General features: G+C 42.8%; 1 protein-coding gene across 3 annotated transcripts in view; it reads right to left on the minus strand.

The window, feature by feature from the left end:
• Ubxn2a (UBX domain protein 2A) overlaps positions 1–16,202 on the minus strand; it is a 48,715-nt gene that overhangs the window by 5,427 nt on the left and 27,086 nt on the right. For 2 of the 3 annotated variants that reach the window (XM_045149847.1, XM_004663756.2), the window contains exon 5: positions 4,428–4,565. The exons of the other annotated variant lie outside the window; for it this stretch is intronic. In XM_045149847.1, the coding sequence (XP_045005782.1) occupies positions 4,428–4,565 (138 nt within the window). The remainder of the gene's footprint in view (positions 1–4,427; positions 4,566–16,202) is intronic. 3 annotated transcript variants of the gene reach the window in all.

Below are 16,202 nucleotides of genomic sequence, written 5' to 3' on the forward strand. Positions count from 1 at the left end.
GGCTAGAGTGAGACCCTACCTTGAAAAACCAAACAACCAAACAAACAAAGTGTTAGTTTTGTTCACAATAAATAATGGTTCCAAAAATTTTATGACATTATATATGTCCAATAAATCTGTAAGCTGACAGAATGCTATATAACTTAGCTTTACCTATTACCCAGGATGAATTTTTTAAAAGAAATTAGATGTTTGGGGGCTGGAAAGATGGCTAAGAAATTAAGGCGTTTGCCTACAAAGTGTAAGGACCCAGGTTCAACTCCCCACAATACATGTAAGCCAGATGCAGAAGGTAGCACATGCATCTGGAGTTCACTGGTAGTATCTAGAGGCCCTGGTATGCTCCTTTCCTTTTCTTTTTTCTTTTCTTTATCTATCTGCCTTTCTCTCATAAATTAATTTTTTAAAAAAGAAATATGAGAGAGATCTCATAGAAAGCAACATGACCCCATATCTAACCTCTGCATTCTTTCATAGGGCAGTCAGACATGAAGATGGAAAACCTGAAATAAGTAAAGGCTTTCGATGGATACTAACATTAGTCCTATGTTTGTTTGTTTTATTTTGAGACAGGATCTCATGATGCTCTGGCTGGACTCAAACTCACTATGTAGCTAAGAATGACCTGAATTCCTGATTTTGTCCACTTCTACCTCTCAAGTGCTTTGTTAGTGCTAGGAAGGTACTCTACCAGTTGAGCTATATCCCCGTCCCCTTATTCCTATTATTTATTTGCTCAAGTGTGTATGGTCATGCCATGGCCTTTTGCTACTGGCAAAGGAACACCAGGCACTTGTACCACCTTTTGTGTCCAGCTTTCATGGGTGACTTGGAGATTGAACCCAGACCAAACAAGCACCTTTAGCTGCTGAAACATCATTCCAATTTCCTTTTTCTTTTTCACTTCTAAAATGGGAGATAAAATAAAGTAAAAACTGTTGAGGAACCCCACAGCCTACTTACTTATCTATTAGATAATTCAAGGTCTCAAGGGTGGCTTAACATAAGGAAAATTACTATATCCAATGGAAGAGGGAAACTTCAGGTTGTGAGAGCAGTTATTGTGCATGGCTGCATGACAGACTAGTCCAGGAGAGAGGCAGGTAGACTGAAGCTGTACCATGAGACTTTTGTTTTTTTGAGGTAGGGTCTCACTCTAGCCCAGGCTGACCTGGAATTCACTGTGTAGTCTCAGGTTGGCCTCGAACTCACGGCAATCCTCCTACCTCTGCCTCCCAAGTGCTGGGATTAAAGGCTTGCACCACTACGCCCGGCTTTTTCTTTTCTTTTTTACATAGGGTCTTACTATAGACCAGTCTGGCCTAGAACTCACTCTGTAGCCCAGGCTGGCTTTGATCTCATGGTGAATCTCCTCTCAGCCTACTTAGTGCTAGAATTAAAGGCATATGCCACCATGCATGGCTTTGTACCGTCAGAGTTTTAAGTCAGGTGCCAAATACTATGGGCTAAATATTTGAAACACATCAACTTGAATGTGGGATGAGTAGTTGGAGGGCCTCTTGGGACTACCTAGGGCTTAAAGAAATGCCATAGTCGCAATATATGTCTCATTAAGTCTGACAATTAACTTTGGCAATCCCAGCCATGGGCATTTAAAAAAAATATTTATTTACTTATTAGAAATGAGAGAGAGAATATATGAATGAGTGCGCCAGGGCCTCCAGCCACTGCAAACGAACTCCAGACGCATGTGCCGCCATGTGCATCTGACTTACATGGGACCTGGAGAATTGAATGTGGGTCCTTAGGCTTCACAGACATACATCTTAACCACTAAGCCATCTCTCCAGCCCAGCATGGGCATTTTTTAACTGTGCATACACGAATGAAAAGCATATTAAGCTTCTAAAAGCCATTAGTTCCGCCAGATGTGGTGACACACACCTTTAATCCCAGCACTTGGGAGGCAGAGGTAGGAGATCACTGTGAGTTTGAGGGCACCCTGAGACTACAAAGTGAATTCCAGGTCAGCCTGGGCTAGAGTGAGACCCTACCTTGAAAAGAAAAAAAAAGTAATTAGTTCCAAGGGAAGGGAGAAATCAGGACAGAAAGAGCAGGCTTGATTCCCACAGAGCCAAGGGCAGGGCAGTAGGTCTGGGTTGCAGAACTGGCATTCAGATGGCATGTTGGGATCAACACTGCACATTTGTTCTTATTTTCAATTAGCTCAAAATTTAGATACTGTCAGAAAACTAACCTTAGACACTAGAAACCATAAAAAGTATGTATTTTTTCTGGTGCTGAGGAAAAAGTAGGACTTTAATACTCAAAAGCTAGCAAAGGTACTCAGGCATTAATATGGCAAAGCTCCAGTGATGAAGCTAGTGAGAAAAAATGATAGATATGATTTCATCAACAATGGGCATTGTTATCTGATAAAACCAAAAACATGTCCTTACCTCAAAAAGCACAAAACAAAAAAATAAGGAAAGGATGTGGAGATGTAGCTCAGTTGGTAGAGTGCTTGAGTAGCATGCACAAAGCTGTAGGATTGATTCCTGGCACTGCATGTAAATCGCATGGGAGGTGGAGGCAAGAGGATCAGAATTTCATGGACATTCTTAACTATACAGTGAATTTAAGACTGGCTTGGGCCTTGAACATGAGGCCCTGTTGGAAAAAAAAAAAAAAACAACCCACAAAAACAAATAGGGCTTGAGAAGATTGTTCAGTGGTTAGAGGGGGCTTGCTGGCAACCTGCCAGCATGGATTTAACTCCTCAACCATCTACATAAAGCCAGACAGGCATTCCATTGCAGTGGCAAGAGATCCTGGCATGTGCATGTGTGCACACACTCACACAAACACGTATGCAAAAATAATTTTTTTTTTTTGAGGTAGGTTTTCACTCTAGCTCAGGCTGACCCGGAATTCATTATGTAGTCTAAGGTTAGTCTTGAACTCAAGGTGATTCTCCTACCTCTCCCTCCCAAGTGCTGCAAATAAATAAATTTTTATTTTTATTTTTTTTATTTTTTTGGGGGTTTTTTCAAGGTAGGGTCTCACTCTGGTTCAGGCTGACCTGGAATTAACTCTGTCATCTCAGGGTGGCCTTGAACTCATGGCAATCCTACCTCTGTCTTCTGAGTGCTGGGATTAAAGGCGTGCGCCACCATGCCCGGCTCAAATAAATAAGTTTTTAATAAAGATTTGTATTAGGCTAGAGAGATGTCTTAGCAGTTAAGGTGCATGTCTGTGAAGCCTAAGGATCCAGGGTTTGGGGTTTTTTTTTTTTTTTTTTTGAGGTAGGGTCTCACTCTGGTCCAGGCTGACCTGGAATTCACTCTGTATAGCCTCAGGGTGGCCTCGAACTCTTGGTGATCCTCTTATGTCTGCCTTCTGAGTGCTGGGATTAAAGGCATGTGCCACCATGTCCAGCTAGGATCCAGGTTTGATTCTCCGGGTCCCATGTAAGCCAGATGCACATGGGGGTACCTGTGTCTGGAGTTCGTTTGCAGTGGCTGAAAACCCTGGCACCCCCATGCTCATATCTCTCTCTGATAAAAATAAATCTTAAAAAAAAAAAAGATTTTTATTTAGCCAGGTGAGAGGGCACAAGTCTTAATCTCAGCACTCAAGAGGCAGAGTAGGAGGATTGCCATGAGTTTAAGGCCACCCTGAAACTCCTGAGACTACATAGTAAATCCCAAATCAGCCTGGGCTAGAGTCAGACCCTACCTGGGGAAAAAAAAAATTCTAGCCAGGCCTGGGGGCACATGCCTTTAATCCCAGCACTAGGGAGCCAGCATTAGATAAATTGCTGAGAGTTCAAGGACACCATGAGACTACATAGTGAATTTCAGGTTAGCCCTGGCTAGAGAGCAAGACCCTACCTCAACCCCCTCCCCCAAAAATTTTAACTTCTGGCCTAAGAATGCAACTCTGTAGTAAGCACTTGCCTAAAATCCTCCCCCCTACCCCTAGGTAGGGTTTCGCTCTAGCTCGGGCTGACCTGAAATTCACTATGTAGTCTCAGAGTGATCTTGAACTCATGGTGATCCTCCTACCTCTCTGTCTCCCAAGTGCTAGGATTAAAGGTGTGCACCACTAGAACTTATTTATTTTATACATTTTTTTATGCTTATTTATGAGAAAAAGAGAGAGAAAGAGAATGGATGTGCCAGGTCCTCTAGCCACTGCAAATGAACTCCAGACACATAAGCCATCACATGCATCTGGCTTACGTGGGTTCTGGGGAGTCGAACCTGGATCCTGAGGTATGCAGGCAAGTACCTTAACCACTAAGCATCTCTCTAGCCCTTGCCTAGAATTTATAAGACTCTAGGTTTGAGCTATAGCATCAGAAAAAAAATAAAATACTAATACTCCTACTTCTAAAAGTTCTACATGGTTAGAAAAATGAGTACTGGTCAAGCTTTTTCTATGAGAAACATAAACAAACATACCTTCCCAGTCTATGACCCTGTCCTGAGAAGGGCTGGAAAACAGGCTTTGTAGACATACATATTTCATTTTTCTTATCTTCAACTTTAACATCCACCTCCTCTTTATCAAAAATTCCTTGTAATTCTGAAGGTAATTCCCTTAGAATGAAAAAACAAACCAATAATGTAATAGCTATGTTTTTTCTCTGAAAAACACATTCTGTGAGCAAAAATATTGGCTAATATATGAAAATATATATGTACTGGAGATGTAATTCAGCTGGCTGAGTGCCTGACTAGTATGCCCAAGACCCTGGTCAATCTCCAACATTACATAAATTGGATATATAGTGGTACATGCCATTATTCCCAGCACTCAGGAGGCTGAAGCAGAAAGAGCAAGAGTTTACGGCTATCTTCAACTACATAGAGTGAGGCCAGTCTGAGCACATAAAACCCTGTCTCAAAAGAAAGAAGGGCTGCCAGGTGTGGTGGTGCACACCTTTAATCCCAGCACGTAGGAGGCAGAGGTAGGAGGATCACAGTGAGTTCAAGGACAACCTGAGACTACATAGATAATTCCAGGTCAGCCTGAGTTAGAGTGAAACTCTACCTTGAAAACCAAAACAAAACAAAAAGAAAAGAAAGAAGGGGTAGAGCAAGACCCTACCTCGAAAAACAAAACAAGACAAAACAAAAAAAGGGGCTGGGAGTGGCTCAGCAGCTAAAGCATTTACCTACAAAACCTAACAACCTGGGTTCAATTTCCCAGTACCCACATAAAGCCAGATACACAGTGGTGCATGCAGCACTTGTAGCAGCTCTAGGCTGTGACACACCCATTCTCTCTCTCTCTGCTTTTAAATAAATAAATGAAACCTTTTAAATTGGGCGTGGTGGTGCACGCATTTAATCCCAACACTCGGGAGGCAGAGGTAGGAGGATTGCCATGAGTTTGAGGCCACCCTGAGACTACATAGTGAATTCCAGGTCAGCCTGAGCTAGGAAAAGAAAAAAAATTTAAAAAGAAATCACATACATAGAAATAATATTCTCTGTCATTAAATAAAGGAACATACTTAAAGTAATATGAATAATACAAAAGACCAAGAAGAGTCAAGTCCGTAATCTAGTACTTGGAAAGCTGAGGCAGGAGAATTGCCATGAATTCAGGACAGTCTTAGAGTGAGGTCCAGGTTGGTTTTTGCAGAGTGACACCTTATCTCAACAAAACACCTGACATTTACATTTTTTAACAATTTTATTTTTATTTACTTATTTATTAGGTATGGGGACAGAGAGAATGGGGCCACTGCAAATGAACTACAGATGCATGTGCCACCATATACATCTGGCTTACATGGGACCTGGAGAACTGAAGCTGGGTTCTTAGGTTTCACAAGCATTCGCCTTAACTGCTAGGTCATCTCTCCAGCCCCAACATTCATAATTTCTAAGCACATAAATTCAGTTTTATAGTACTCTCAAGAATAGTGGGGCTGGAGAGATGGCTTAGTAGTTAAGGTATTTGCCTGTGAAGCCTAATAAATGACCCAGGTTTGACTCCCTAGTACTCATGTAAGCCAGATACACAAGGTGGTGCATGCGCCTAGAGTTTGTTTGTGGTGGCTAGAGGCCCCAGTGTGCTCATTCTCATTCTCTCTCATTAATAAATAAAAATGAAAAAGAATAAAGAATGGTATTAGCTGTGCTGGGCATGGTGGTACATGCCTTTAAATCCCAGCACTTGGGAGCGCAGGTAGGATAGCTATGAGTTTGAGGCCAGCCTGGGCTAGAGTGAGACTGTTTCAAAAAAACAAAATAAATAAATATATAAATAAATTCATGAAATATTAGCTAATTATAGTTTCATTATTTTAATTTTTTAAAAATTTATTTGCAAGCAAAGGGAGACAGAGAGGAGAGAGACAGAGATAGAGAATGGGTGCACCAAGGCTTCTAGCTGCTGCAAACAAAATTCAGATGCATGTGCCACACTGTGCATTTAGTTTTACATGTGTACTGGGAAATCAAACCAGGGTAATTAGGCTTTGCAGGCAAATGCCTTAACTGCTGAGCCATCTCTCCAGCCCTATTATTATTCTTTTTAAACTTTAGAGAGACTTTATTAAGTTAAGTAAAGGAAAGAGCGCTGGGCGTGGTGGTGCATGCCTTTAATCCCAGCACTTGGGAGGTAGAGGTAGGAGGATTGCTGTGAGTTTGAGGCTACCCTGAGATTCCATAGTGAATTCCAGGTCAGCCTGGGCTAGAGTGAGAACCTACTTCGAAAAATCAAAAAAGGAAAAGAGGTTGGGTATGGTGGTGCACGCCTTTAATCCCAGCACTTGGGAGGCAGACATAGGAGGATCCTTGAGAGTTCAAGGCCACCCTGAGACTACATAGTGAATTCCAGGTCAGTCTGGGCTAGAGTGAGACTCTACCTTGAAAAACCAAAAAGAAAAGAAAAGAGTAAAAAGAGCCCATGGCCCATGAGAAGGCAAGAGAAGTTACAGCTCCCCCTCCTTTTTAAAATTTGTGATTTATTTATTTAATAGAGACAGAGAGATGGGTTGGAGGAGGGAGGGGGGAGAGTGCACCAGGGTCTCTATCCATTGCAAATGAACTCCAGACGCACATGCCACCATGTACATCTGGCTTATGTGGGATCCGGAGAACTGAACCTGGGTCCTTAGGCTTCGTAGGCAAGCGCCTTAACCGCTAAACTATTTCTCTAGTCCCCCCTCCTTTATTTATTTATTTTTTTAAATTTTGGTTTTACAAGTTAGGGTCTTGCTGTACTCCAGGCTGACCTGGAATTCACTATGTAGACTGTCCCACGGTGGCCTTGAACTCACAGCAATCCTTCTACCCTTGCCTCCTGTTGTAGTCAGTTTGGCATTGCTAGCAGAAATCACCCAACCAAGAGCAACTTGTGGGAGAAAAAAAGCATTTGTTTTGGCTTATAAACTTGAGGAGAAGCCCTATGATGGCAGGGGAAAACGATGAAATGAGCAGAGGGTGGACATCACCCCCTGGCCAACATCAGGTAGACAACAACAACAGAAGAGTGTGCTAAACACTGGCAAGGAGACACTGGCCATAATACCCATAAGTCCGCCGTCCATCAATACACTGCCTCCAGGAGGCGTTAATTCCCAAATCTCCATCAGCCAGGGGAACCTAGCATTCAAAACACCTAAGTTTATGGGGGACACGACACTTGAATCAGATTACCACAGTCTGCCTCTTGCCCCCGTAAGTCCAACAACTGTAGGCAGTGAAAAGTCTCCAAGTCCGATAATTCTAACCAGAAACAAGTCTCTAGAATTCCAATTCCGCCCCTCCAGCTAGGCTACTCCCAGTCCTGGAAAACTTCATCCAGGACAGGCTGCTCTCCTTAGCAGCCATCTCGTGGTCCTGGCATCTCCACTGGGTCTCCACTGCAACCCACGGCTCATCCTTACAGTGCCATTGGGTCTCCATGAAGGCATCCAGCAAACCTGCTTCACACTGCCCATGGCTGTTTCCAAAACACAAGATTGCATTGCAAACTCAATGACTATCTCTTTACTGCTTTTTTTGTTGTTTTGAGGTAGGGTCTCACTTGAGCCCAGGATGACCTATCTTCCCTGCATTTCTTATACTCCACAATACACGTAGGGTGCCAATTTGTTAATCCAGAGGGAAATAAAACAGATCTTGAAGAACAGGACACTGCTTGGGCATTCAGGCCCCTCCAAAAAGTGCATTCTTTCTATTGCCCCAATGTAGGTCAGCTGGCCCAATCTCAATGGATGTAGTCTCTCAATTGCAGCTGAACGGGCAGCAGTGTTATCCAAAGATTTCATTTTTTCTGTGCCATATCTCTCTGCTCATACCAGTTCATTTCTACACAAAGCAACCCTGCACAACTTCTCAGGACATGGCCATAATAGCAAACCTCTCACACAAACTGCTTCTAGCCCAGTCCAGGCAAAGCTCTTTCTCACCCTCATAAGCCAAACCTCAGAGTCCATAGTTCTTACTGCACTCAGGTCTTTCAATTCTAACCAGAATAGTACTTATAGCACTGCAAGGCATCTCTTAGGCCAAGGTTTCAGATCCTTCCACATTCCTCTTGAAAATCAGCTTCAAAAGGCCAAAGCCACACCACACAGTCAGGATTCTAGCAGCAATGCCACTCTCAATACCAACTTTACTGTTGCAGTCAGGTTCATACTGCTGGCAAAAATCATCTAACCAAGAGCAGCTTGTGGGAAAAATGGTTTATTTTGGCTTATAGACACAAGGGGAAGCTCCATGATGGCAGGGAAAAATTATGGCATGAGTAGAGAAGGGTAGACATCACCCCCTGGCTCACATCAGGTGGACAACAGGAACAGGAAAGTGTACCAAACACTGGTAAGGGAAAACTGGCTATAATATCCATAAGCCCATCCCCAGTAATACACTGCCTCCAGGAGGTATTAGTTCCCAAATCTCCATCATCTGGGAACCTAGCATTCAGAACACCTAAGTTTCTGGGGGACACCTGAATCAAACTGCCACAACTCCCAAGTGCTGTGATTAGAGACATGTGTCACCATGCCTGGCTCATTTTTTAAAAAATATATTGATTGATTTGAAAGAGGAGGAGGGGAAACAATTGGTGCGCCAGGGCCTCCAGCAACAGAAAGCACTACAATCAGATGTGTGTGCCACCTTGTGTTCATGCATCTTGTACATCTAGCTTATGTGGGTCCTGAGAAACCAACATGGGTTCTTCAGTTGTGCAGGCAAGTACTAAACCACTAAGCCATCTGTCTAGACCCCTTTTTTTTTGTTGTTGTTGAAAGATTTATTGGCCATTTGTATTTCTTTTTAAAAAATATTTTATTTTTATTTATGTATTAATTTGACAGAGAAAGAGGGAGATAGTGACAGAATGAATGAGTGTGCCAGGGCCTCCAGCCACTGCAAATGAACTCTAGACACATGCACCCCTCGTGCATCTGGCTAACATGTAGACCCTTATTTTTTAAATGAAAAAGTTTATATATATATATATATATATATATATATATATATATATATATATATATGTCTGTCTGTCTGTCTGTCTTCATACGCATGTGTGTGGAGGCCAGAGGCTGGCATCATGGCTTCCTTGATTGCACTCTATCTTACCTACGAAGGCTGGGTTTCTAAGAACCCCAAAGTTTATAGTATATATTCATCCTGACTACTGGTTTTATAGGCAGCTGGCAGGCCCACCTGGCATTTATGTGTGATTTGGGGATTTGAACACTAGTGCTCAAGATTGCATGGCAAGTGCTTTATCCACTGAGCTGTCTTCCCAGCCTCCAGTTTTATCATTTTTACAGGTAACTAAATAGGATAAAAATGAACAAGAGCCGGGGCATGGTGGCATTCGCCTTTAATCCCAGCATTCGGGAGGCAGAGGTAGGAGGAGAGCCATGAGTTCGAGGCCACCCTGAGACTACATAGTAAATTCCAGGTCAGCCTCAGCTACAGTGAGACCCTACCTTGAAAAACAAAAACAAAAACAAAAACAAAAACAAAAACAAAAACAAACAAAAAAAAGAACCAGAAAAATCAAGCCCTTAGGGTTTTTTTATTTTTTGGCAAGGTCTCCCTCTAGAATTACCTGACCTAGAACTTACTCTGTAACCTTGAACTGGCCTCCACCTCACAGGAATTCTCTTACCTCAGCCTTCTGAGTGTTGTAATGGAGGGTGTGAGCCACCACAACTGAATGCTTTTGTTGTATTTTTGGTTTTTATTCGTTTTAAGGTAGGGTCTCATTCTAGCAGTCCAGGCTGACCAGGAACTAACTCTGTAGTCCTTGTTGGCCTCGAAGTTAGATCCTCCTACCTCAACATCCATGCTGCAGGATTTTTTTTTGGGGGGGTGGGGTGGAGGGGTGAGGTTTGAGGTAGGGTCTTTCTCTAGGCCAGGCTGACCTAGAATTCACTATGTAATCTCAGTCAGGCCTCTAATTCACAGGGCTCCTCTTAACTCTATAACTCATGAGTGCTGGGATTAAAGGCATGCGCCACCACACCTGTTTTTTTTTTTTAATTTATTTACAAGAGAAAGAGAAAGAACGAGTGTATGTTTGAGTATGGGAACACCAGGGCTTCTTGCTACTGCAAAGGAACTCCAGACACATACACCACTTTGTTTAATGTGGGTACTGGAGAACTGAATTGAGGCTGGCGGGTTTTACAAGGAAGAGCCTTTAACCACTGAGCCATCTCCCAGCTTTTTAAACTTTTTATTTTATTTTTTCGAAGTAGGATTTTACTATAGCTCAGGCTGACCTGGAATTCACTATGTAATCTCATGGTGATCCCCCTACCTCTGCCTCCTGAGTACTGGGATTAAAGGCGTGCAGCACCACACCTTACTTTTTTTACTTTTTAAAAATTTATTATTCATGTTTGCAAGTAGAGAGAGTGGTAAGAGGGGGGCAGAGGGAGGGAGGGAAGGAGGGAGGGAATATGAGTATGATAGGGCCTCTAGCCACTGTATGCACCACTTTGTGTATTTGGCTTTATGTGGGTACTGGGGAATCAAACCTGGGTCATTAGGCTTTGCAAGCAAGCCATCTCATCAGCCTTTTTTTTTTTTTTTTTTTTCTTCCAAGGTAAGGTCTCACTCTGTCCCAGGCTGACCTGGAATTCACTATGTAGTCTCAGGGTGGCCTCAAACCCATGATGATCTGCCTCCTGAGTGCTGGGATTAAAGGCGTGTGCCACCATGCCTAGCTCCTAAAATATTTTTAACACAAGCTTTCTACAACCACACTTGGCTTAATTTTTTGTTTGTTTGTTTTTGTTTTTGGAGGTAGGGTCTCACTCTAGTCCAGGATGACCTGGAACTATGTAGTGTCAGGGTGGCCTCAAACTCATGGCAATCCACCTACCTCTGCCTCCCAAGTGCTGGGATTAAAGGTGTGTGCCACCATGCCCAGCTCATTTTAGTTTTTAACTACAAACACAGATTAACTTTTGGAATAATAAAAGTTAAATATACACATTTGAGTTTTTAAAAAATTTTCAGCCATGCTGGGCATAGTGGCACATGCCTTTAAATGCCAGCACTCAGGAGGTAGAGGTAGGAACATCACCATGAGACTACATAGTGAATTCCAGGTCAGCCTGAGCTAGAGTGAGACCCTACCTCAAAAAAACAAAAAAAGAGGCAGAGAGATAGGAGGGTAGTTGTGAATTTCAGGTCAGCCTGGGCTAGAGTGAAACTTTGAACAGAATAGATGGCTTCCAATATATTCAGTTGTTTATTTGTTTATAGTTTGCATTCTGCAGCCACCTGGCTGGAGGCAATGTCACTGGGTGGATCTTTAGGTGTGGTGGTGGGTTTCAGATTTCAATCTAAAGATATGCAAAGCGTGCCTCCCTAGAGTTCCTAAAGTGTGTTGTGGCTTTTGACTTTTGGCTTATACGCCTCTCTCTTTGCTTGGTCCTGTGAAGGCAGGCCAGTTTCTTCTGCCATTATGGAACTTCCCCTGGATCTATAAGCTTCAATAAATCTCCCTTCCTCCATAACTGTGCCTGGTCTGGAAGTTCATCTCAGTGAACCTGAAGCTGTCTGCTACAAAATTTGGTACCAAAGAGTGGGCTGAGATGAACCTGGTCATGTGAACGTTGATCATTTGGAACCTTTGTTTTGGAGGAATAGGCATAGATTTGATGCTTGCAACTGAAGATGCCTTCTGGAGTGGCGGCTTGCCACTCCAGAAGTTTTATGGACTATTCTGATGAAAGTCTAAGAATGCTAAGTACAGATAGCATTTGAGCTTTGAGGCTTGGTTAATGAGCTTTCTAATTGGAAGGAAAGACTACAGAGGACTTTATTGAAACTGGGCTACTGGCATAAGGGCTGGCTGCGTCCTGCTGCCCAGGCCCAGAGAGTTTGATCAAGGTTAAATCTGTAATGGACTGATGTGCTTGTCTACAGATATTGGACTGAGAGATTTAAGATTTTAAGCTGGAAAACTTTAAGCAAGTTAAATTTACTGGCACAGAGACTGGCTTTAGATTACTAAAGCTGCTATTGTCAAACAAATTAGCAATCTTAAAGGAAGATGGTCCAATTGTTTTACCATGGAAAGGATGCCTGAGGAAAGACTATCATAGAAATGCAAACACTTTTGGAAAGAGTTGACTAGAGAAGGAACCTGCTTTTCAAGGCTATGATTTGTTTTGTCCCTGAACTAAGAATATGGCTATGTCTTGTATACCTGGTAATGGTTTCAGAAGCATGAAAAATGCAAGAAGTGGTCGTGAATTGCACATGTTTCCAGGAGCTGCCACTAAGATGCAGCATGAGGTAGGGCCTGAAGCCCTGATAGGCTGAAAGAGCCTTTGGAAAATGTGAGGAGTGGTCATGAATTGCACATGGTTCCAGGAGCTGCTGCTGAGATGCGGCATGAGGTAGGGCATGATGCCCTGATAAGCTGAAAGAGCCTTTGGAAGATGGATCATGGCTTGCATGAAGACCTGAAAATGTTTTGTATATACCAGAACTGTGCAAGGGCTACCATAAAGTGCACTGTTGGCCTGAGATGGAAGTGTTCCCTGGCTAATCTGCCCAGCTAGAGGGACAGAATTGGAAAATGTGGAGACTGTCTTTGGTTGTATTGGACTTGAACTGCAGAAGTTTGATGTTTGATGGTGGTTGAGTTTGCATTGTTTTAGTCTCTCCTTACTATGCTTTATACCAGTTGAAAATGTTTACTCTGTGCCTTTCTGTGTTAGAAGTTATTTAACTTGTTCGATTTTTACAGAACTTAGTATCTTAAATTGGTCAAGGCTGTGGGGACCTTTTTTAATTAATCTGAGTACAATTTATAATGTGTGATGGTTATAAATCTATTGGGGGCTAGGGGGCGGAATGTGGTGGTTTGCATAGAAGAGATGGCCCCCAATAAATTCAGTTGTTTGTAGTTTGCATTCTGCAGCCACCTGGCTGGAGGCAATCACTGGGTGGATCTTTAGGTGTGGTGGTGGGTTTCAGATTTCAATCAAAGATATGTAAAATGTGCCTAGCTGGAGTTCCTGAAGTGTGTTGTAGCTCTTTGCTTGGTCCTGTGAAGGCAGGCCAGTTTCTTCTGCCATTATGGAACTCCCCCTGGATCTGTAAGCTTCAATAAATATCTCTTCCTCCATAACTGTGCCTAGTCTGGAAGTTCATCTCAGTGAACCTGAAGCTGTCTGCTACACCACATAAAACCAAATGTACAAAAGGGTATGTGCACTGGAGTTCATTTGCAGTGGCAGGAAGCTCTGGCATGCCCATTTATTCTGTATGTCTCTCTTCTCTCTGTGTTTGCAAATAAATATATATTTTTTAATGCCAGACAAATGTTTGGACTTGTATGGGAGTTGGGATAAAATCTGGTAGCAGGGCTGGAGAGATGGCTTAGCAGTTAAGGCATATGCCTGCAAAGCCTAAGGACCCTGGTTCAATTCTGCAGATCTCATGTAAATCAGATGCACAAGGGGGTGCATGCTTCTGGAGTTCGTCTGCAGTGGCTAGAGGCCCTGGGGCGCCCATTCTCTCTTCCCCTCTGTCCCTCTCTCTGTGTCTAATAAATAAATAAATAAATATAAATAAAAGCTTTTTTTAAAAAAATCTTGGTAGCAGAGGCCATTAAGCTAGAAAGAGGCTATAAGGCAGGGAGAGGAGGGGAGGACTTAAGGGGATGGTATTGTATATATTTAAGGAGAAAAACAAATTATTTATGGTGGAAAGGGCTATGCAAGGTAGGGTGGAGGGATGGTTAATCAAAATCTAAGAGGGTATGAGCAAGTCATATGGAAACCTAGTTTTTTGGACAATGGTGCAATGAGAAGCCATAGACTGTCAATAGAAATTTTCACTGCCAGTGATGGAATACCTTCCAATGAGTTGTTGGCCAGGGAGGTCCCTGATGCCCCAAAACATTATAGGCTACTGCTGAGCTCTTGGTTTCCCACCAGGAATAGATGGTAAGACCCTATTGCTGAAGACTGCACATTTGAGCTCTGAGGTCATGGAGAAATCTTTATGAAGCTGAGCTGAAAACCTCCTCTGTGTAGACCAGCTGACAGAATGCTAGAAAAAGCTATGCTGCATGTATTTCCTGGGAGAGAAGTCATCAGTAGAGATAAACAGTGGACACTGCAAGCCTTAAGTTTGGCCAGTCAGGCCAAATGAGCCAATGGGTGCAATAGTGGCATGTCTGTTATAGAGAAAACCAACTGCTCTCTAACTGGACTGGTGGCCCATTCCATGGGAGCGGATATATACCTGATAATGAAAAACTATGATGGGAGAAGTCATGAACCCTAGGGGTGTAATGCCTGCTGGTGTCTGGCTAAATGCATATATTATGCTCACCAAACTGCCTGTAAACACTTTTCTTAATGTTCATACCCATATATTAATGCTATTTTGGTTAGAGAAGCTTCTCTTTTCAGATGGCAGTGACCTCTGGGATACTCAAAAGGCACCACAGCCAGGAGTGGTAGTACACTCCTTTAATTCCAGCACTCAGGAGGCAGAGGTAGGAGGACTGCCATGAGTTCGAGGCCACCCTGAGACTACATAGTGAATTCCAGGTCAGCATGAGCTAGAGTACAAAGAAACCCACAATGGAAAAGCCAAAAAGAAAAAAGAAAGAAAAGAAAGAAAAAGGCACCATAGTGCTGAGAAGAAGTGTGGGGCTGGGGAGATGCTTAGCGGTTAAAGTGCTTGCCTGCAAAACCTAAGGACCCAGGTTCAAATACCCAATACTCATGCAAGCAAGATGTGCACGGTGGTGCATGCATCTAGAGTTCATCTACAGTGGCTAGAGACCCTGGTGTGTACATTCTCTCCACCCTTCAAATAAATAGAAATAAATAAATAAATAAATAGAAAATGCTTAAACAAAGAAGACATGGTATTAAGTAATAATTGGCAAAATGAATTAGATTATGTAAGATCTAGCTGCTTAGAATTCAAATCCATAAACTTCCTTTAAAATTATACTTGCAGGGCTGGAAAGGTGGCTCAATGGTTAAGGTGCTTGCCTTCAAAGCCTAACAACTCACGGTGATCCTCCTATCTCTGCCTCCCAAGTGCTAGAATTAAAGTGCTGGATTTGATTTTCCAGTACCTAGTTAATGCAAGATGCACAAAGTAGTACATGTGTCTGGACTTCATTCGCAGTGGCTGAAGGCCCTGGTGTACCCCTTCACTGTCTGCCTCCCTCTCTCTGCTTGCAAATAAATAATTTTTTTTCAAACATTACATTTGTGACCTGGGTGTGGTGGTGCATGCCTATAATCCCAGCCCTCAGGAGGCAGAGGAGAGAGGAAGGATCAAATACACATAGCAAAGTTAGGTGTGGTGGCTCATACCTATAATTCAGCCCTTGGGAGACTGAGGCAGGATGACTAGGGGTTCAAGCCTGGGATAGATGAGACAAAAAAAAAAAAAAATTAGTATCACTGAAGACTCCACATACTTGGGCTGCAAGATCAATGAGAAATCCTGCTGGAGCTGAGCTGAAAACCTCCTCTGTGTAGACCAGCTGACGGAAAGCTGGAAAAATCTACATTGCATGCAGTTCCATGGGAGAGAGAGAAATCACCCGGGGGGATAAAAAAAAAACAAAAAACAGTGGACACTGCAAGCTTTAAATTTGGTTAGCCAGGCCAAATGAGCCAATGGGTATAACAGTAGCATGTCTGTTATGGAGAAAACCAACTGCTCTCTAGTTGGACTGGAAGCCCACTCCATGGGAGG

This window comes from Jaculus jaculus, chromosome 5 (assembly GCF_020740685.1).
Source record: "Jaculus jaculus isolate mJacJac1 chromosome 5, mJacJac1.mat.Y.cur, whole genome shotgun sequence".
Taxonomy (NCBI): Eukaryota; Metazoa; Chordata; class Mammalia; order Rodentia; family Dipodidae; genus Jaculus; species Jaculus jaculus.